The sequence below is a fragment of the Stigmatopora argus genome, chromosome 19 (assembly GCF_051989625.1).
Source record: "Stigmatopora argus isolate UIUO_Sarg chromosome 19, RoL_Sarg_1.0, whole genome shotgun sequence".
NCBI lineage: Eukaryota > Metazoa > Chordata > Actinopteri > Syngnathiformes > Syngnathidae > Stigmatopora > Stigmatopora argus.
In genome coordinates, this window is record NC_135405.1 from 8,293,785 (window position 1) to 8,316,136 (window position 22,352).

General features: G+C 38.4%; 2 protein-coding genes across 3 annotated transcripts; one reads left to right on the forward strand and one right to left on the reverse strand.

The window, feature by feature from the left end:
• Positions 1-5,137: 5,137 nt before the first annotated feature.
• On the reverse strand, positions 5,138-9,982 carry taf1a (TATA box binding protein (TBP)-associated factor, RNA polymerase I, A). 2 transcript variants are annotated; one of them, XM_077587050.1, is made up of 11 exons: positions 9,376-9,982; positions 8,286-8,487; positions 8,013-8,176; positions 7,812-7,925; positions 7,531-7,729; positions 7,255-7,376; positions 6,995-7,153; positions 6,856-6,922; positions 6,543-6,666; positions 6,292-6,446; positions 5,138-5,826 (listed from the first exon to the last, which is right to left on the reverse strand). In XM_077587050.1, the coding sequence occupies exons 2-11, from the start codon at positions 8,410-8,412 to the stop codon at positions 5,774-5,776; spliced, it is 1,284 nt and encodes a 427-aa protein (XP_077443176.1). In that variant the 5' UTR covers positions 8,413-8,487; positions 9,376-9,982; the 3' UTR covers positions 5,138-5,773. The 2 variants fall into 2 exon arrangements, with proteins under 2 accessions (XP_077443176.1, XP_077443174.1); XM_077587048.1 differs by lacking the exon at positions 9,376-9,982 and adding an exon at positions 8,581-9,358.
• On the forward strand, positions 9,401-22,315 carry mia3 (MIA SH3 domain ER export factor 3). Its single transcript, XM_077587039.1, has 27 exons — positions 9,401-9,598; positions 10,254-10,387; positions 10,467-10,553; positions 10,661-12,755; positions 13,001-13,444; positions 13,677-13,807; positions 15,110-15,241; positions 15,378-15,399; positions 15,470-15,558; positions 15,645-15,722; positions 15,812-15,922; positions 16,014-16,085; positions 16,166-16,270; positions 16,845-16,967; positions 17,066-17,153; positions 17,232-17,284; positions 17,370-17,460; positions 17,537-17,675; positions 17,853-18,015; positions 18,095-18,130; positions 18,209-18,276; positions 18,351-18,436; positions 18,915-19,028; positions 19,441-19,485; positions 19,738-19,784; positions 20,887-21,292; positions 21,591-22,315. Exons 1-27 carry the CDS (start codon positions 9,478-9,480, stop codon positions 21,821-21,823), a joined length of 5,313 nt encoding a protein of 1,770 aa, XP_077443165.1. The 5' UTR covers positions 9,401-9,477; the 3' UTR covers positions 21,824-22,315.
• Positions 22,316-22,352: the final 37 nt, after the last annotated feature.

Sequence of the window (22,352 nt, forward strand, 5' to 3'; positions counted from 1 at the left end):
ATGACTTTTGTTGATTTTTGTTGTACTATCAAATCATTATCACCACCGGAGTACAAGATGTTGACAGCATTTTCTAAAAATGACATCACTGGAACACGTCTTATAAACAAAAGAAGAATCATAGCGAATTTAACTGTGCTCCAACAAAGCAGACCATCAAAAAATGCTTGCTGCCTTCTACCTTTAACATAAACATACACCTCGAATATAAATAACAATGACTATCCAAGCACTCATTGTTAATCATGAGTAAATAGCAACTGTTTCTAGGACAGAGGGTCACCTGCTGCATGTCTCTGTGGGATCGTGGGACTGCCCCACAAGAAGCTGCAGTTCATCTTTGTGACTGCTTAGCATCTTTACAGTGATATTATAACAAATTTGAATACATTTCTATAGGTAGTGAGGCAAAAATGTTTTGTATCATTGTAAAGTGTGATTATGTGACCTTGGATAGGCTGTTTAGGGTCTTGTTTGCTTTCTCTGACAAAAGTGATGTTTCTATTCAAGTCAACTATACTTTGAAAATTTGACACTGTCTGAAATGTAAAATGCAAGTATGCATAAACAAGTATCCTTTTAAATAAGGGCTACCAGCCCATGAATATAAATTGAGGCAGTGAAAAGTACAGCAGTAACTGAGCGACTTTGTCTGACAGACAATTTCTCTTGGGCCACAAAAATGCTAATTTCTTCTCATTTGGAACATGGTCATCCTAATGTAGTGATACCTTTATTTTCCTATAGCAGGGATATCTCCACAGTTAGAGTAGTTTATATACTGATTTGACCCAGCACAAATGTGTATTGGTTTCATCCAGCCTGTATAAGTTTATAAATGATTGTTATCATTACCCATCATTCTCTCGAGTGCACATCCTGGGTTGATCCTTGTCATTTCCATTCTGTGTGAATACCATCAAGTGTTAGCCTGCCATTAATGTTGCGTTCAAATGTCAGTCCGCTGAATTTACACATGAGGAACAATTTAGTACTAGTCATGCATATACGAAGGGAGAGAGCAGGAGTTGTGTTTCTCTTGAAAGGCTCTGGAAACTAATGTTGCATAATTTCAGTTGTGTTTTTGCAATGGGAGATAGTAAAGATACACAAAGTTGAAGACTGTGTAAAACACTATTTTTTAACGTTGTTTTTGATTATTCAAGCAGTGAAAATCAAGTGTAACTCATTGACAACAATGTTATCTTTTAATCAGAACTGATTTGTTATGTTTCCTGATTGTTAGTACTTGTTTTTATCAGTGGAAATGTGATTTGATGAAAATAATACTGAAAATATTGAAATATATGGGATTGATATTGATGACATTGTGCGGTAAACTGCGCAAATCATTGAAGTCATCTCCTGAACTGCACCCCCTGATTAAATTTTCATTATGTTGCTATCAGAGATTACTTTGATAGTTAAAAGTATTTCTTTACATCTGCTTCTACCCCCCCAAAAAGTGTACTCATTTTCCCATCATATTCTTATTTTTGCCTTGGTCTTTACACAACCGATATATGAACGCTATTGAGGTCAATATTGACCTAAGAAAAGAAAAAAGGAAAAAAAAGGAGGAAAGATGTATGTCACTTGCTGATGTCATCCATCCACGCATCCAGTGTGACAGAGACGGCGGCAACAGCCTGAGTCAGAGGATGACATCAACGCTACAAGCTGTCAGACAGGTCGTGAAAGGCCTTTGTCCCATGCTCCTATTGTCCTCTGGTTAATGCTGTCATTCAGCCCGCACCCGGCCTTAACATTTGTTAATCTGACCTAACGCACAGCTAGCTACACATCAGGACAAAGAAACACAAACAGCAAATTTAAAAGCTGGCGTAGACCAAAGCGGGCACAAAAGACTAGCTTTTTGATTGAGGTCAGGCAATGAAAACTGACCATTAGACAGATTCACTGGAAGGTAGAAAGGCTTTAAATGACTGCATGGCTTGTGGTGGCTCTACAATCAACACTCATTTAATTCAGTGTTTATTTAAAACTAGCAGCTGTTTGGTTTATTTAGCACCTTGCCTCACTATGTAATCATCAAGTTGAGACAATTCCACAGTGTTTTAAATGCTGCACCAAAACAAATCTCCAGCTGACCATTATCCAGCCAGAGATTTTATTTCTTCTTAACATTTATTATGCAAAAACAAGGTTAATGGATTGGTTCTCTTCTTTAGGAATTATAGACAGTAATGAGAAGCCGTGATTAAACTATAATTGTTTAAAATAGATTTTAGAAATTATGCAATAACAACATACAATATATAGTTAGTTACCAAAAGAAAAATGTGAATTAAATGTCCATTCAAAATTGTGTTTCTTTTTTTCAGCTTAATATGAAAAATAATAGTAATTTCTTTGTACTTCATTACAAATTTTAAGTATACAGAAAAGGTCAAAGTATGTATGGAAGGGAAACATATCACATAAAAGAGATGATTTTGACTCCTATTTTTTTAAATAAATCACTGTTAGTGGCAGTGATAGACATCGGTGTTATCTTTTTTTATGTTTGTTTGATATCTCTCGTTGTCATTGGGAGCCAATGAATCAACTAACTTCAACATTTCCATGACAACAAGATGCAAACAAATGTTGGCAAAGCGTAAAATGATTCGAGCCAATCTGGAATTTTATCACCGAAGCAACATTTAGATTCTGCCGTTTGAGTGTACAGTGAGAGATGAGAAATATTAATGAGATTTTAAGGCATGCTCTTTATTCCTTGGAGTCAGGGTACAGCATAAAAATCTAATCTAGACTACCACACACGAGCTCGCTAGAAATCAACTCAGTCATTACTCCTCTAATACATTATTGAAAGCTATTTTTTGCACTGGGAGAACAAAGGTATTGTGGTTGTCAACTTTCAACTTCACAGTACAGGGTGGATATTTTGGGAATCTTTTTTTCTTCTTCTTTCCTCCTCCCAGAAGTTCCACAAGACATGTTTCCCCTCAAGCAATTTTGTCTTAGCATCTGCCAGTATTGCGTGTTGAAAGCTTTTTGTTATACAGTTCAAAAGAGCCAGCTTTGTTGGAATATACCCATTAAATATTGAATAATTGTACTAAAGCTATGGTATTATGATAAGAATCTGATTCTGATTAATTCTGACTTTTGATGGATTTTCATTTGACTAGTTTGATTTCCTGTAATGTTTTGAAGATTTTGGCTACAGCCTAATGTTTTCTTTGAACTTATTCTCTTTTGTAGCACACAACCGTGCCAAGCACATCAGTATGTTAAGCCCCAGTTGCAAGGCTGAATTAAGATGTTTTCACCCTTCCGCATCTCCTTTAACACCCTGCACTCCCTTAAAGTACAAGACTTGAAAAGTAGATTTGTCAGGAAGTTGTAGCATCACATTCTGGATTTTAGGTTACAAATCCACTGAGCCTGGCCAAGCAACACTCTTGAGTACAACAGTCTTTTTTTTCCATGTCAGGAACATGAGGTGGAACTGATGGAGAAGGGGAAATTCAATTAATGTCAAAATTGCACAACAAAGAAATCTGCAGTGGCTTTCTAAGTCCAGCAATGAATTAAAACATTTGCCTTGACATTTTTTCCTCATCAAAGTCACCTTAAAAACTGCTCTGATAGTTGAAATAAAAACACACAGTAGAGGATTGCCCCAAAGAGTTAAAATTTGGAATTTGAGCGTGAAGAATAAAATACTTGGAGGCATTAGCAAATGATGCGACCCAATTTAGCGTAGTGACAGTTGTTTGATTCATATTTGAAGAAAGTGTGTCATAATGAGTTCCAGTGTATAATGGGCTTTTCAAAAGAGTCTAAAAAGAATGTACATGTTTGATGATGATGTGGCTTCCTTGAAACCTGCCGTTCACAGTTTAATGTTGACTTATTTCTTTTGATATTGTAAATCGTTTGTCCAGTTATTGTGTACGTTAGGGATTTTGCTGACAGGTATGGTTTTGCTTTTCATTCAATTGATAAATTACCTGAGTTATTAATCATATAAGTGCAGTGAACCTCCATTAGTCTGGTGAGATATATTACAAAAAAATACACAAGAAAGAAAAATCAATGTATAATTTGCCACTATCAAACACGCTACATTTAAACTCAATAGAGCACACATTGTAAACATACTTGAAAACAAAAGTCTGCCATGGTCTAGCATACTGTACATAGTATTTCATAGTGTCTTTGTAAGGTACATTCAAAAGCAGATTCTAATGTATTGCACCTTTTTTTGTGTTTAATACTCTCCTTCTGTTCAATAAATAAGCTCTTCCCAAACTATTATCGAACCATTCATTCATTAAAAAAGAAATAAAACCTAAATTAATTTGAAGGGTATTCCAGTAAGAAAGTATAACATATCAGTATGAAAAAATCTGCCACAAAAACACTGTGGTGGGACTGTTGCAGAATATTTGAAACTCGTGTACATATGCCAATGTTTAATCAACAGATTAAGGAGTTGTCATAGATGATCTTTTGAGCTCAACATCTCAGTTAATTCAATGTTCTGCATGAGAGTTGAGACCTAATCAACAGCACCCCTGTGGGTTGCAGGAAAAAGCACTCTCCGATTTGCTTCAACTGCTCCAGAACCAAATTAGTCAACAATCGTTTCCGCTCAGTCAGATCATGATCATTTAATCCAAATAGACCGCTCCACATTCTATGGTGTTGATAGCATATGCAGTTTTTGCATAATTCTTACTGATGAATAAAAACAGAGAAAACATACAAACTTCTTTGTAATTAGTAGATGTGTATCCATGTGGAAGCTGAGTTTGCTTATGCAAGCCGAAGCAAACATTTGTGACATGTAAATTGACAATTTCCTATTTGTGCAATTCAAATATTTCAATCTAGTGTAATTATGGATAGAAAGAAACCATTTTAATTTAAAATGCTGAGCATGTCATGAGACAGAGTGGTGACTGGAGCTTTGAGTTTTTAATGACATGCGACTTTTATCCTCAAATTCTTACGCAGATGCTTCTCTGGTCAAGCTAGTGCTCTGGGCTTATGGTTTATAGAGCAACATACACACAAACACGTGGTCACGCTGCGCAGCCAAAATTGCGGCAGGCCAATTCAAGTGAGCGGAATCAACACAAAACACTTTCATTTATTAAATTGGCATGCTGCTCCATACAGACTTTATTTCATAGTTTGGTCCAAAAAAACAGATGAGTAAACACTAATCGAAAAGCCATGACTTTGTCATCATACAATGAGATGAAATGCACAACAAAATGTGGTCTTAGCCTGCGATATAACCGTAATTTATTGCGCGTGCTCTATATTGACATATTTTTGACTGGACTTAACCACACTTTCAAAGATTTCTCAGATATTAGCCTGTTTGTCATTTACAATCATTACGACACACAAGGGTCTGTCAACAGTCTGTCATCTTAGTCCAAATTAAAGCACACTAGGTTGTTGTGAGGTCTGAGCTGGATGAGTAATCTCTCATGACAACAGGGTGAACAGAGGCTTTGTGTGCTGTGTGTAGATGCTGATTTGTAGCATCATTGGTGCAGCAAAAGTCAGTCGAGGACAGAGGAAGACTTCCAACAAAATGTTACAAAAAATGAAATACCCAAGGGCTGTCTTGGAGCTAAATGTGCTTTCTGCACAGAAAAGGTGGTCATTGCAAACACATAGTCATACAAAAAAACTGTGCACTTGCGCCCCGAAGTGGAAAAAGACGGTACCACTGTATTGCACTTCAATGGATTTTAATTAGTAAATAAATGATTTCTATTCCTCAAGTTGTCTCACCACTCGTTATTTGTCCAGCAGGGTATGTGAGCGTTATTTCTAGAAGGGAAAAAAAAGTACAAATGAGCAGTGCAACAAATTATAGATGATAAAATCGATTGCTTAACTTGAAATATGTATAAAACACATTTGCAAATGTTTAATTAATCATTACAATGCTTATAGTTTTAAAATCAAAACAAAAAAATGCAGTTGGGAGTATATAGCTGTTTTCAAAGGCTACAACAGTATTGCATTAGATAGTTAATGTCTTCGGTTTCATACTCCTATGTAGAAATGTTTCAATCTATATTTAATGAACCAACAGATCCCTGTTTTTTCATCGTGAGGAAAATGAATAATAAATCAAGTCACTGGGAGACACCCACTGACATGCCCTGATTTGATTCACATTTTCTAAGATTTTGAGCACTCTCTATTTCAAAAGCAAGGGGAAAATGGCTTATCAGAGCAAAAGAAAAACAGCTATTTCCTAATCCTTTAAATGAATAAATGATTTCTTACCTGGACAGAGGATCTTGATGAGTGATGCCTTTACCGCCAATAGCTCAGGTCTTTCCCGGGCATCTTCAGCTGCATGGAATCTTGTAAAATGCGATGCAAGCCACCATTCTTTTCTTGTTGCCATCTTCTCAGCAACAACTCCCTTCCACCCCTCACTGTTTTAACATACGCAATGGAGATGACAGTTGGAGACCACACTGACAATCTTCTTGGCATTAGGTCAATTGAATGCATTATGATCAGTGACTTACTGTAGCTGTAATTTGTCAATAACATCCTTTAAACCTTTCCACGCATCCATGCTCACTCTCCAGCAGGCGTAATCCAGCATGTCAAGGATGACTCCAAGAGCTTTTTGGATGTATCTTGCCTTCCCTGAAAAAGATAAAAGAGACGTCATATTCATTGCTATAGCTTTATCAGTGCTTTCACTAACATACAAAAAAACCCTCTACAATAGTAAGATTTTTTTTATATGACTATGATACGACCTATAATAAATTGAGAACTGGTTATTTGTTTACTTGAGTGTGAATGTGTTTTAAACTGTTCATGTCAAAATACCTGAGAGGAGCAAAAGGGAAGTGTAGTCAAACATCAGCCCATGGCTTGGAACTAAAGAATGGAGTTTCTGATGGTAAGAGAAAAGGAAGAGTTACAATATTTTTTTTATCAGACTGTACTCCTTAAATTGGTACCACACCTTTAAAACATTCAGCAATTTCCTCTCTGGTGCATTGTGTCTCAGCAAATACTGGTACAGATAGACTTGTGCGTTGGGATTTGCCGGGAACGACTCATCATGTGCGTAATTGTGAAGGACTTTCCCCGCCTCCTCCAAATCTTCATAAAATTCCAGCATCTGTCCAATGTTCCCAAGTATTTCATTACAATATGACTACATAAAAGATTTAAAATTGGTAACGCACATATTAAAGTAAAAGTTAAAAGATGTTGGTTTACCTCGACATAACTGAGAATGAATGGATCCCAGACACCAGGATGGTTTAAAATCTCCTTTAGATTGACAGAAGCTTGCCTAAAATAGGTGTGCACGTCTTTTCTGTTTTCAGGGATTGTTGAACCTTCACAGTACAAGACAAAACAAAATTACTGTTACATCTTAAAAACTAAAAATGTTCATCTACTCATTAATTCCAATGCGAGGCAGGCATTCTCACAATTTGTGGCTCATTGATTAATGAGATTAACAATCTATAATGACATGTGCTGCCTTACTGGTGTTGGAGGATGAACTTTTCTTGTCGCACCAGATAATGTAATCCAAGAAACTCCTGTAGGCCTGGATCATTATAGTCTTCTGAAGTTGACGTGCCGACTCTCTGCCATATCTCCAGCTTTCAGCCTCCAATAGGTGATGCTTAGCATTTTCGATATGGCCATGAAGCATTAAGTAGAAGCAATGTTCCAGGGTGATCTTTACATGTGAGGACGACAACAATTTTGTAAGTACAGTTATCTTTCACTGAGAGACAGTCTACACAGGGATGTTGAAGTACCATCAGGTAATTTTTAATGCCTGAATGTTTAATTCGCTCATAGATGATATTGTAGTCGTCCATCTCTGCTTTGGGAAGATGTTGGAGGATTTCAATGCCAATTCTCCAGATCATCTGAAAAAACAAACACCCTTCATTTTTTTTCTTGGTTTGTTTTCTAAAGGCCTCGTTGTTGTACATTAGGCGCTTACATGAACAGACCTCTCTGTTGTACTGTTCCACGCCACCAGTTTTGTCCTCCATTATTTGAGGGTAAAACTCCATGTATTCTGCTGCTTCTTGCCATCTATGATGCAGCATGGCCTCTCTGATTCTCTCGAGACAAAGCCTTGTGGTTTGGTGAAAGCCTGATTCCCTTTGAGTCTCTGAAGTTGCATGGGATAAGGAACTGAATTTTATTGAGTTATTTGAGGATGATAATATACTGTCATTGTGTGCCAAATGTTGTGGATGGGAAGTGTATGTCCTGCTTACCTACTAAAAATGGTTCTGCCAGGGGAAGCCCTGACTTTTTCTCTTTTTTTGGCACGAGATTGTTTAATGGATCGTTGCAGTCATCAAAGAATATTGGGGACCGGAGTTCATTTTCACCGTCATCCATTGTAAAGGCAGTTGGGATTCAACTTTTAGATAGTATACCTTTAGTTACAACACTGATCCTTGGAACACTTTCCACCTTAGGGTTGAAAAACACGTGTATTGTTAAGCAACTAGTTCGTAGATTGCTGAAGTTGCAAAGTAATGTCATATAATAAAGCATTAAACCAACCTTTAACGTTCAGGCAGTCACAGAGTGAGAAACTATTGTTTTTTTTAAAGATCCAAATGTTTTCTACCTGCTCGGAGAAAAGTAAGCACTTACAATACCAGCGCCTTCCACGTGAATTAAAAGTTTACTTTCTTCATGTTTCATAGTGGGCGAAAATATGCATTTTCAATGTATTATTGTTGAGAGCGCGTCATGCAATGTTTATTACACAGAGAGAGAGGAAGATCTTCTTCTACTGTGTTTTGGCAGTTACCATTTTATGATTGTAGTATACCTCCCTCTTCTGGTCATATTTGCAATGTGTGTTTGTGGCCATGTGAAGGAGATATTTAAGGCAAGAAGACGTTTAAAAGTATAATTGTACATTATTGTGCAGAAGTTATCTGGCAAAACCAGCAATCGCTCTATTTTTATGATCATATTGATGACATTAATGTTGTTTTTGTGATAAGTGATAACCTTGCTGTCTACTGTGTCATTATGGTGCAACTGCTTCCTAAACAAATCATGCTTTCAATATTATGGCAATCAGCCTGGAACTGTAGAAATTTGAAGAGTAAATATTAGCACGTGTTAAGCAATTTTGTACTATTGTGTGCATGGATACTGTCAAACTTAAAATAACAATTATATCATAGGGAAATGATCAAATTAAATCCAAAATAACTTTCAGATGGGTGTAACATAGTGTATATTGGCAAAAAAAAATCCGCAACTTTAATAACTGTATCGTGTTGTGCAATAAAGGCACATTAAAATGGTAATTTTAGGCAAAGAAAACAAAAAAATGTCCACCCTGTCAGTAAGTGGCGTTGCCTACACCCATCCGGATCTGATCTGCTTGCTGACGTGTCGCCTCTCAGCCCTGAGCTATTGCTCGCAACCAAACCTGCCAGCATGGCAGCCAAACACTTTTATCGGAAAGGTTTTTTATTACTTTTATTTAATTTTATTTCCACCGCCGCCCTGGAGAAGCGATTTTCCGACTTAAAAAGATGCGCCGACGAGGAGTGCAGCAGTAAGTTTTAGTGAAGCAGAAGCTCACGGGTACCGCTCGTCTCCATCCATGAGCAGCTAGCCATAAACCGAGCCTTATCTTCTTGACCTGTTGACAGTCGATATTTGTGACAGCGATAACGCTGATAACTTTTGTTTTATCTTTGCGACAACTGTGTTGTTGCTGGCAGGTTTGCTTCAAGTGAATGTTTGTCGATCGGTGGTAAAGGTTATTCGCCTTGCTGCAGCCTACGTTGGCTTTTTGCCTTGGTTTTAGCTACGGCCTGCTTACTGGCTAGCTAATATTAGCAACTAATAGAAACCTAAATAAACAACAAAAATCTGGTCAAAAGCTGAGTAGATTCAGCACGGGTTTTATCTACACCAGAGCCCCTATGTTTTCCATGTGTCCCTCCACCAACACACATTTACCGCGCGGTAAAGACACCCTAACGTTTAGGGTTAGGTTAAGGGTTAGTTTTAGGGTTAGGGGTTACACTGACCTTTTATCAATGTGATCGATTTTTGTTCTTTGTTTCACTACCACATTTGGAAATCAATTTCTCTTTATCAGATCACTGACCTCTGTAATAAAGGCAGTACTGTAATTTTTCTTTCAAATGTGTTCATTGTTATATTTTGGACTCCCTTAACGCCTCGCATTTTCTTTTTATCAGTGCTTCTGTGTCGGGGAAAAGCAGTTGAAGATTTTACAGGGCCAGACTGTCGGTTCCTGTCATTCAAGAAATCTGAAACGGTTTATGTATACTATAAATTGTCAGGAGAAAGGGCTGACATTTGGGCTGGCAGCGTGAGTACAGTAAATTGTATTCTTTAATTGAACGTCCAATAGAATTCTGTCACTTAATCCGTGTACCCCTTTTCCACAGGCTGGGAGTAACTTTGGTTATTTCCCAATGGACCTACTGGCTGTCAACCATGTGTATACGGATAAAGAAGTTGAAGCTCAAGCACAGGTAGAACATGTTGACTTAAAAAAATCATCCTCATACAATATTTGCATTTGAGTTTATTTGGGAAAACGGTGCTAAAGGAACTCAATTGTTTTCTGTCTCCTTTACAGGAAACAGATTTTGTCTGTTTCGACACAGGATTTGACCAATTTGACAACTACGATATAGATTCACTGCTAGGTTTTTCAAATGAGGAGGGTATCATTGAAAATAAAGAGAATTCTGACAAAACCCACAAGCCAGAAGAAACAAACCCACTAGAAGAGGAGATGCTGATTGACAGGGAAACAAGGGTTGAGGATGACAGGATGGACCCAGACGATCAAAGTGCCTCTTTTCTCGAACTTGGTGTACAAAATAAATTTCAAGATAAAGTGCCTGACACCCAACTTACACCCATTGACACTGAAACTACTGCTGAAGAAGTGAGGAATGAGCCAATAACGGCCAGTGACACTTTTCTTGAAAACGTGGAGTTGAAGAAGCATGAAATCAAAGATGTTCATGAAGACAAATCACTACCCAGTGATGATATTGCGTTAGAACACATCACAGACTCAACTTCTCAAGGAGAGAAAATCTCTGAGTTGAAAACTAGTTTTGGATCAACTTTTGATGCTGTTACTACAGATGCTGAAGACACTACTAAAGTGACATCAAACGAACAGGAGGCAGACGAAGTGTTTGACGATCATTCTGAACTACACGGTAATGCAGACGACATCAGTCCAACTCTATTGCTATCGATGTCAGAGGAAGAACATGTTGATAGCCCCGAAATTGCAAGCGAAGGGGAATCCAAACAGGCTGACAAGGTCATATCAAAGATATTTGAGAAAACATTTTCACATGTGAGGGACGAAGAGTCAACTGAAAAAGAAATAAATGCAGAAAGAGATTGGGAGCAAGGACCCGAGTTGGAAACAGCTCCGAATTATGTGGAACCGCAAGAAGACAATGAACCAAAAATAATTGAAAAAGACCCAAGGGATTCATTTTCTGGAAGAAATGAAAACCCAGAGAACCTAGATCGATTTTATACAGGGTCACTTGATTCAGTCTCTGTAGAGCAGGAAGCCCCAGAGAACCTAGATCAGATCCCTACACCAGATTTTCCTCACAATGATCCTATAGAAACAGTGGTTGAGGAACTTCTGTTTGATCAAGAGGATGAAGATGGTGGCCAAGTGATCAAACCTGAGGAAACTACTGATGAAACACCAAAAATTACAGATATGCCAATAGGTCAAGATGAGAGTAAAGTTCCCAGTACTATTGTATCAAACAAAGCAGCCCAGAATAAAGTAACAGAGAAAGATGGCACTACCAAAGAGGTGATTGAAGAAGTAACTACAGAATATTTACATGACAGTAGCATTGTAATGAAGGAAAATGGGAAATTACAAGAATCTTTTAGTGAAATGGAAATTGAAATGCCTGAAGAATTAATCACCCCTGGGGGTAGCAGTGATTTGCCATCAGAAAAGACTCAATCCCTTCATCCAATTAGCAAGCGTGAGGATAAGGAAGTGGAAAACAGCATTCTAATGCATCAGGGCTTACATGTAGATTTTGAAAATGATCAGCAGGGTGATTCACAGATTGCTCAGGAACAACTTCATTTAAATGAGGAAATCACAGAGATGGATCTAGAGAAATATGAGGAAAGACAAGAACTACTTGAAGATGAAAATGCACTTTCTGTCTCGCAGTCGTATGACGTGGACACCAACAATGCCGTACCAACTGCAAGTCCACACGGCAATTCAATTTCCCAGCCGGTCTACAGTGACAGTGTGCTAAGGCTGACACTGTTGCAGGATTATTATGCTGAAGAGAAGATGGCACGTTTGCAAAAGTTTCTAGGTCTCCAAAATCTCTTCAAGGTGGAGTCTATGTTTTCAGACCTGGACACGGAATTAAAAGCTGCCCGTCTCACACATTCAGGGACAGTGCAAGACCTAGAGGAGGCACTTGAGAACATTTTGGAAGCCTCTGAAAATACAATTTTGGATGAAATTGAGAAGATGCTGGATAGCCGTCACTCCAAGTATGATGATGAACAGAGAATGGAGATGATTGATGATGAAACTGAAATACTGGATGACTTCCAGGAGTTGGCATTTAGTCTAAGACAAAAGTATTCTTTAGCAGGGGATAGCACTCCTTTGGCAGAAGAAAAAGTGGAAGTAGATAATGACCAAGGTAGGCCAGTATTTTTTTAAGGTGAAATTAATAATTCAATTGACAGTAGACTTTACACCGTTGATTTATCGGACAAAATTACGGTGTCATTGCAGAGGCCTCATAAATTGATCTTTACCTTCAGAAAATCAATTCATATAAATTTATACAGCCCTTTTGACCATCCATACTTGTGTAGCTTAGTATTTCACCCTAATGTGCCCTAAATATCTCTGTTCTATAACTACATTTTATTTTGTTTTTAGTCATTGAAGACAAACCTGATGTGAGCGTCAAAGATAATATGCCTGACAGTATGGAAGTGGAGACTGAAAGTGACATGCCCGAGAAGGAACCTGACATGCCAGAGAAGGAACCTGACATGCCAGAGAATGAAGCTGACATGCAAGAGAATGAAGCTGACATGCCAGAGAATGAAGCTGACATGCCCAAGATGGAGATTGATGTTAACTATACAGAAGCAGAGCATGGCAAAGAAGCAGCAGAGAGTGAAAAAGAAGTTCAAATCTTCTTTGACGAGGGGCATACCGGGACAGATAATAGTGTGGGGGCAGATGGTGGACACTTCAATAACAACCAAGAAAATCAGCAACGGTTCAGCCCATCCAATGAGCTGCAAAAGTTTCCTCAAGCCTCTCTGGAAAGTTCCTTAGACAAGGGTCTTAGTGAGGTGGAGCACTCACTCTCAGGTTCGTCATTTTAAACCAATTACACCAACAATTTTTCCATAAATTTTCTGGTTTGTAATAAAACTAGAACTGCATGTTTTTTTATCGATGGTAATACACAAGATTAATGTAGAAGTACATTTTACATCAATTTTAATAATTCTTAGTTGTAACTGTTATAGGATTTGTAGATAGTGTTCTGTTTATATAGAACATGTACCTCCAAGAAACATTCATTTTTCCTCACTTGTAGGGTCCGTGGACTCCTTTGAGCCGTTATCTGAATTACATGAGGAAGAAAAGGCATTGCTCTCAGAAGTGTTCACTTTTATGGGTTGTGCAGTTGCAATGATCAAGACTAAAATAGCAGAATGGACCATTCTTGTAAGTATCAGAGCTAAACATTTGTTTCATCCGTGTTTCCAAAGTATCAAATGATGATAAATACCTTAAAACACAGCATGCTTTTAAGGACAACCCAACACACTATAAAGTGCAATGAATGTTTTTAAATGAGAGCACACTTAACTTTTTTTTTTTGCAAAACACTGTGTAATGTAGTTAAATCCAACATTGACTAAAGAAAATTGATTACAAGTCTTACCTCAGAAAAGTAAAACTCCAGCGAATTTTCACAAGATTTTCATGTTTTCAGTTTTAAAGCAGAGTTGGCAAATTTGTAAATGATATCTTATTAGACTTTTTCCCCTACTGACTCGCGTATTGCGATGAGGTACTTTGTAGAAAACGTCAGCAAAACACGAAACATTTCCGAGTTAACTTGAACGTATCAGGCACGCCCTCCCTCTGTCTTGTTGACTGGCGTTGAGGCTGAAGTTCATCGCAGCCGGTGCTTGGCTATCTGCTATTCATACACCGGGTTTATTTCAGCATGGATAATTCTATTGACACTCATCCATATACCTACAACAACCATTTCTTTTAAACTAGCCTCGTACCTGTGTTGCTACTTATAGCGGAACCTGTCCGGGTCTGATTGCCCCATCGTGACGATACGTGTTAGATGCTAATTACCTTTAGCGCACCCATCGCTTCATACTCTGTTGTATTTCCCCCGTATTTCCTTGGTATTCACCCATGTAGGCCTTTAGCACCGTTGATTTCTTAGCATCATAGACCTGCATTTCCATGATCTTAGAAGCTAGCCTCTGCTAAACTAGTATACTTGAGCCAGTTGGCTTGTTGTCAAGAATAAAGAGCGACATGGAGAGCGATATCCTAGCACGATCGCTCGGGGATCTGCAGCACACATACATGTTCTTTCTAAAGCTGCTTCAAAATGTAAGTATAAAAAATCAGATTTGATCATTTGGCCCAAGACAAACGAATTGTGGTGATGCGCTGACGTGTTCATAAACACAAACGTGTTTGACTAACCTCTTTCGTTAATGATTTACACATTCCCCGGACTCTCAAACCAATTGTCAATCGGTGGCATTTTATGTCTAATAAGAGTGCAATTATGCATTTTATGTTTGTCATTTTATCCAAGTATTTTTGATTTGGTAAAGTGAGACCCATTTTGAGGCTTGGTATAATCTTGCCAATGAACTATTTATTCGAGACACTTGATGCTTTAGTTTTGGTTACATGGCACATATTGAATTTTTGTCTCATTTCTCCTAATAAATGACTTTAACTGCTTGTTTCCGTGTATGTTCTCAGATAATTTCACAATTGCCAGAAGAGTGGAAGCCAGCAGAAACCTTTTTTGGCTGTCCTTGGCAGGCTGTTATTATCACTGTTGTAGTTGGTATACTGACCTTCACCATCTTCTTCTGGAAAACTGTACTAGCAGTAAGTTTTATTTTGCCATGCTAATGACGCCTCATGCTCTATTGCATTCCTATGACAATTATTATGCCAAATCCAATCCTACTGATTAATAGTGTTTTGATTATTAATATATTAAAGGCTTGGTATTGCCTTGCAGGTAAAGAAAAGGGAATATCTTGGTAAGTATACTTTAATTTTAAGAACTTTAATTGTGCAGATCATTTATAGCTAATTTATATGTATTTTAAGTGGATGAGAAACAACTGGCTGATCAAATCCAAGCACTTAAGAGAGAGAAAAATGATGCACTGACCCGGATGTCTGAACTCCAGAAACAAGTAAACTGAGAATAAAATCTAAACACACTAGAATAACGCATTTTTGTCAAATATCTAATTGTTTTTCTTTTTTTCTTTTTAAAAAGACTGAAGACCTAAAAGAAACCCAAAAGGAGTCTAAAGAGACTGTTAGTTGTACAATGAAAAAGATGAAAAAATTGGAGGTAATGCATCAAACCTAATGTTATTGTTGATTATAATAACCACGTTAAATTCAATTCCTTTTGTTTTGTTTTTTCCCAACTTTTTTTAGAGTCAAGTTTTGGAGGCCGGAAAAAAGTATGAGAGAATGCTCGAGGAAAAGAAGACATACCAAAAACAACTCGACGAAGAGAAAGGAAACTCAGTACAAATTGGAAACAGGGTGTGTTATTCATATATGTAAATATTTTTATTCTTATTTATTCATGTCATTTAAGCTGTCTAATTTACTTTGTAAACTGATCTTTGAACAGATTCAAAAATTGGAGAAGTCAAACGAGAAGCTTGAGCTGAGCAGAAAAAAAGTGCAGGAAGCCCTAGCTAAGGTGCAAAGAGTTACATAATCATCTCAACGCATTTGATTTCAAGGAGTCTTACTATAAATGGAACACGGTTTTCCCCGCAGACGACTGTCCTTTTGGATGAGGCCAAGATCCGGGAAGATGCACACAGTGTTCAGCACAAATGCCTTGCTAAAGATTACGCAGCAATGAAAGAAGAAAATAAAAATGTAAGCGACCCAAATAAACAACATTTGCCATGTATATGCTAGGTTAGAAGCTTTCATTTTAAACTTGGTTTTTTTGCCCAAGTCCAAACTCTACAATTATTATAGTCATTTTTGTGTGAACATGCTTTTCTTCTGCATGATCCAACACAATATGACTTGACTTTGCATGATATGTGGCAAGAATGATAAAACTGTATTTTGCACATTATTTTTTAAGCCTATTTTGCTACAGTGGTTTATTTTCTGGCCCTGAGATTGTTCAAATCATTTTAATCTTCTTAACCTACCTAGCCTGTTGCCAACAGAAGTCTTGTTCCTGATTGCTATTTGTCACGAAATCTTATTCTCACTGATGCCTTCAATTTTACTTGGGTTTTCACAATTTCCTACATTAGTAGTTTGAATTGACTGCCCAAGTAAGTTTGGGGAGGAAAAAAAGTGACTTGTGATTTCTGAACGTGCATCAGATGAGTTGAAATTTTAAGATATTCTGGTCTTGTTTTAAGATGTACACATGCCATTGTTGCTCAGTTTTCTTGTTTTAAAAATGCTTTTTTGCCCCCTTATTTCTTAGCTTAAAGTAACCCTTAAAGGGTTTGAGGACAAACATGTGACACTGACTGAGCAAATTAAAGGCTATCAGAAATCTCAGAAAGAGTTGGAGGACTCTGTGGTGCTCAAAGATCACAATGTGGAGGTTTGTACTTAATTTTTATGCCTGTTGGGGCGTTTCTCAACGATCACTTAAGAAATTTATAGAATTATCAACTCACACTAAGACTTTTCTGCTGACAGGTCTTGTCTGAGCTTTTGGCCGATCTTGATGCCTGCGAGATGCAAAAAAGTGACGGTCGGGTACTAGTGAATGGCGAAGTAGCACCTGGTAAGTCCAGTTTAAGAAAGACTGACATTTTAGAAACCTTTTCCTAAAGTAATGACATGAACGCTTTTGCTTGTATAGATAAAAAAACTGCGGTGAAGAATAGGATCAAACAGATGATGGATGTCGCAAGGGTAACGCGACTAAACTCAACATAATTCCGGCAGAATTACAAAAAATATTCGTATGTAGTCCTTAACCATTGTTGTTATGATCTAGGTTCAAACCACACTCGCAGTAATTGAAGAGGAGCGGGACCGATTCATGTCCAAACTGCTTAATGAGGAAAAGAATAGAAGGGATCTGGAAGGTGTGTAGAATCGTGAAAGATTTTGATAAAATATTGGCCCAGTCAAGTTCAGGAGTCTGACTTTGTTGTATGACAGAAAAACACCAGGAGTTTGAACATAGCATCGCAACCCTCAAAAGTGAGAAGAGCCACGTGGAAAACCAGTTCAACATACTCCAGCAAAAGAATGAAATTATGGTGGAAATGTATCAGCAAAAAGAAAATGCCCTGCAGCAGTAAGTAATCTCATTAAAAGTGAATGAAATATCTTCAGAAACAGGTTATTTCATGGTGTGTTTGAGGCACAGGGCTTGATTTTTGTTAGTGATTGCACCCAGCGTGATGTCCCACTATAAACTTAGCCAACCATGCTGAGCCTTTTTCAATGTTGCCTTTTTTTCCCCCATTCACAGGAGGCTCACCAAGGAGGAGCTTGAACGTCGCAGCAAAGAGAGCATGCTGTCCGAGGTGGGCGGAAAAGCTGTGGAGGCAGAGGAGCAGGTCAAAATTCTACGTCAGCGCATCAATGAGATGGAAGAGCAAATGAAGAAGACTGAAGAAGTCTACAAAGAACAGGTAGACCTCCACTAAGATAATACAGCAACATTTTTTTCTAATGTTAATCACTACTGAGTTGCATTGTGTTTTCTTGTAGATAAAAGAACAGGAAAACAAGACGCACTCCAACTGGGTATGTTCAAAAACATTTTCAGCTCTTTGAGGAATGCTTGTACCATCACAATTTGAATGTGAAATTCATCTCATGTAGGTGAACGCTCGTAATGGCGAGCGAGCTTTGAATCAGGAAAAGCTTGAATCGTCCAAACTGCGCGAAATGTAAGGCATCAAAATGTGGCTTTTAGATATGAAAGAATGGCAAGTTAAATGTTTTGCTGCTTCCTTCCTCATAGGTTGGCAGCACTGACCTCGCAGCTGAATGAGCGCCGTGCTCCTCTGTTCAGGCCCAACTCGGGACAAGCTGCTGGCCCTCGACAAGGTGAGCGAGCCACATGGTGTCTTATCTAGTCATCATGGTGGTTTGTTTGCTGTCATATCTAATATACAACTTTGTACTAAAAGTACACAAAACACAGACATATTTAAATCAAAACATTGAGTTTACATTAGCTCCAACGTGTACACATTGGCAGCTAACACTTGTTAAACATACATACATCTTTTCAACAGTTTATTACCACATACATTATCAACATACAATATTTCATGAAGTCCTCATTATTTATTACAGGCTTAATGCCTGTCAAGTCACCACTCAAGTTGCTCTTGTTCTTCTTGTGGACACTAACTTTGAAGTCCTACTCCTCTGTTTTTTTTAATGAACCAATGCTATTGAAACTTTATAGCCCATTTTTTGGGTATCAACGCTGAATACTTAATTGCAGACTTATGCTTGTTATTTATTTAGTGGTAGCCTCTTTTATTCTTGTGATAAATGACTGGTTTGATCACAACAGGTGATTCTTACGGGCCCTCCCCAGTGAGTGGGGGGGCACCATCTCCACCATTAATGATTGAGGGTCCTAGGCGCCCTCCGTCGGCCCCAGTGGGGCGAAGAGTTGACCCGTACGGTGAGTTTAGTGGGTTCCTTCTCTGATGTTGATGTACCCCTTTTGGTCATCTATTCCTCAACTTCAGCCTTGTCCATCAAATTTTTTTAACCCTTCTCCAACTCTTTGCTTCTTTTTGTTTGGTCACATCCATTTTTGCCATCTTAAACTTGAACCTAAACTGTTCCCTTCTCGAAAATCTGCGTTTTCACTTCCTCTTGCTTCAGTGTTTCTATGTATCATTTTGTTTTCTAAGAGCCTCCAGGGTGCATTTCTTTCTTATTGTTTGACTTGTGTTAGTAAATCTTCTACACTTTTATTCCCGCCCTTTACCCTGTTCTTCTTTCTACCCCATAAGAAGAGCTTCTGGCACTATCTGCAGGGGAAATCAATTGTACTTATTTCGCAACATCTTTTCTTTGTCAACCCTCAGGTCCACGGCCTCCATCGGATCCACACAGTCGTTATCCTGGGATTGGTACGTTCCGGGTTACATTCTGCATGTTTGTTACATTACGGCCACTTAAGCAGAGTGACTTCATTTTTCTTATTAAATGGCCTATTTTATCACAAATAATGAATAAAAAATAACATCACAAATTAACCCAAAAAATAACATTCAGTAGTCGTTTGCTTTATTGCAATTAAATATTTTTTTCTTCTTACAGAAATTCATTGCTTAAACATTTGTATGGTACCCATTTTTCAATTTATTGTTCTTCCTTTTTAGACATGTCGGGCCCTCGCAGTTCATCACCTGCCAACATGGATGGTTCTGTAAGTCACTCAAATTTTTTAATACGAACACCTCATTTTTTGCCTTTTTTTTTACATTGGGCGTAATACATCCATTAAATTTTGATTATTGAGGTTTTACAGACTTCAAAATGCTTCTCTTTTTGTGAGGCATGTGTATTTAAAAATTCCATTGTACCTTTACATACCACCAACAAATTTATGTATAGAAAATAAATTGTGGTAGACTTGTAAATATCAACAGCGCTTTAATTTATGTGCTTGCAGCTGATGCATGGGACATCACCTATCAATTCAGCTGTATGTTGACTTCCTCATATTGATTACACAAGATAAATAAGGCTGGATGAACTATGTTGCAGTGACATTTACAGCCGAGTCTTTGTAGTTGAGCTGAGAAGGCACATTTGGTCAATTGTTTGAGTATAGCGTGAAATACGCGAATCCAATTTCTTCCAGGGCTATATATCAGGAAAGTGTATTTGTGTCTTCCCATTCCTAGTCCTCTACCTTGATTTCCTTTGCATATGTCCTTGCTGTTAAGCAGACACGAACAGTAGATCCACTCATAAAAGACGAGAGTGATGCCGAGGCTGATGCCTCCAAAGAGGCTCCTGAGGCAGTGAGTAAAGAGGCTGTTTTGGGGTCTCTGTGCGAGGTGTGAGCAAGAGCCGCCCCCCATCCCGTTTTAACCTCACCTGGATTTTGTTTTAACAGGCCTTACTGCATGTTGTGATTTGAGTGTTTTTAACATTACCACAACATGCAGTGTTCTTTTTTCCTAATCATCATGGTTGGTCGTGGGTTAGAGGACTTAAGTGACCTGGCTTTTACTTTTTTTTCAAATTTATTGTATTCTCAAGTAGTGGCTTCAGTCTCTCAATTAGAAAAGACCCATTTGGAAAATTCACCATTTCAAATTTTACACTTGTTTTAACATGGTGAAAACAAAACCCACACCCACTTTGCCCCTTTGTGAAATAATTTGTCCACCCCTGCCCTAGTATATTTTTGTTATTTATAGAATCTTTACCAGCCACTACTTGAGAAGTTATGGTACACTAATGCTTTCTCCCAGGCGCATTAAGTTGATCCACATCAGCACACTTGTTCTCTGTCTCAGGGCCCGGCATCTTTCATAACATCACCCATCAGGGACTCTCCTGGCCCCATTAGTCAGGGACCGCCCGGTCCTGGGCCACACGATCCACACTTCCCTCCAGGACCGCACAACCGCATGCCATCCAGTGGTCCCTACAGACCTCCAAGGCCACCCCTCTACCATCCAAGACCTGGACCCCGCGCACTCCCTCCGAATGTTCCTCTCCCTCCTGGACCACCGCTGTCCGCCAACGGCCACCCAGGGATGCCTTTGCCTGGGCCGATGGGAGGAGACTTTCCACCTCGACCCGCCAACGGGCACTCATTCCACCCAAGGCTTGGTCCAGGTCACATCATCGATCCTCGGGGTCCTCCGCCACCACCTTTCCGTCCACCTCCGCCTCATCATTTTGGGCCGATGCAACATGGTATGTTGGGTGCTTAATAGTCTCCTTTGGCTGGATGACAACAGTCCATTTCTTAATACAGATCAAATTCAAATGAAGATTATGGATGGATATTCCTGATGTATTTTTTTAATACATAATTGCAATTTTTAATCCCATTTTTTTCTTTTGTGTTTTTTAGTTATGAAAAAAATCTAAAAATAACTAGAAATATTTTCTGTTTTCCACTTTATTATTGAACATAATTAAAACAAAATATTTAATTTTATTTTGAAATGAAAAACAAATGATTAAAAGACTTTTTCCCTTACTTTTATAGGTCCCCGTGGGCCTATGGGACCTCGCCCCCCGTTCCCGCCTGACATGCGCTTTCCAGGACCGCGCGAGCACAGCAGTCACCCGGCGGACCTGCCGCCGGGTGTCCCGCCACAACTTCGTCACAGCGAAGCCTTTGCTCAGCCTCCAGCCGATGCCCCCCACAGATCGGTAGGAGCTGTGCCCCCAAAGCAGGAGGACTCTCAGGACTCGAGGATGACCATGGTCGAGCCATAAAACAAAAAGGTAAAGAAAAATGCCACCAGTTATGGCTGCATACACACTCCCCAAAAACGTGTGTAAATCCAGATTGTCCAATATATCCCATCACTATCATATTTTCAGGCATGAAATAAAACAAATGCTATTTATAAAATATGGTCCTTAAATCAAACCATTAACGGTTGCATGGAAATTCCATGTACTCAAGAACTGAAAGGGTTGCCACTTTTTTGTAACATTTTATTGTGCAATAATTCATTGTCAAAGGATTTGCATTTTTGAAAAATATATAATAGTGGTTTTTAAAGGTTTATAAATGTCATTTCCTGTGGAAATGTTTTAAAAGTGGTAATAGAGAGAGGTTTAGCTTCTAGCATTTCACTTTTTTTTTCTGCCCATAACTATCCTCTGGAGCCAACTGTAAATGTGTAATTTGATGGCCAGATGTATAACTTATTTTACTATGTTCGTAGAAATGTTTTAATAATAAAGAATGCAAAAACTGTCCCTCTTCGTTACAAGATAAGTATAACTTGCTTACAAC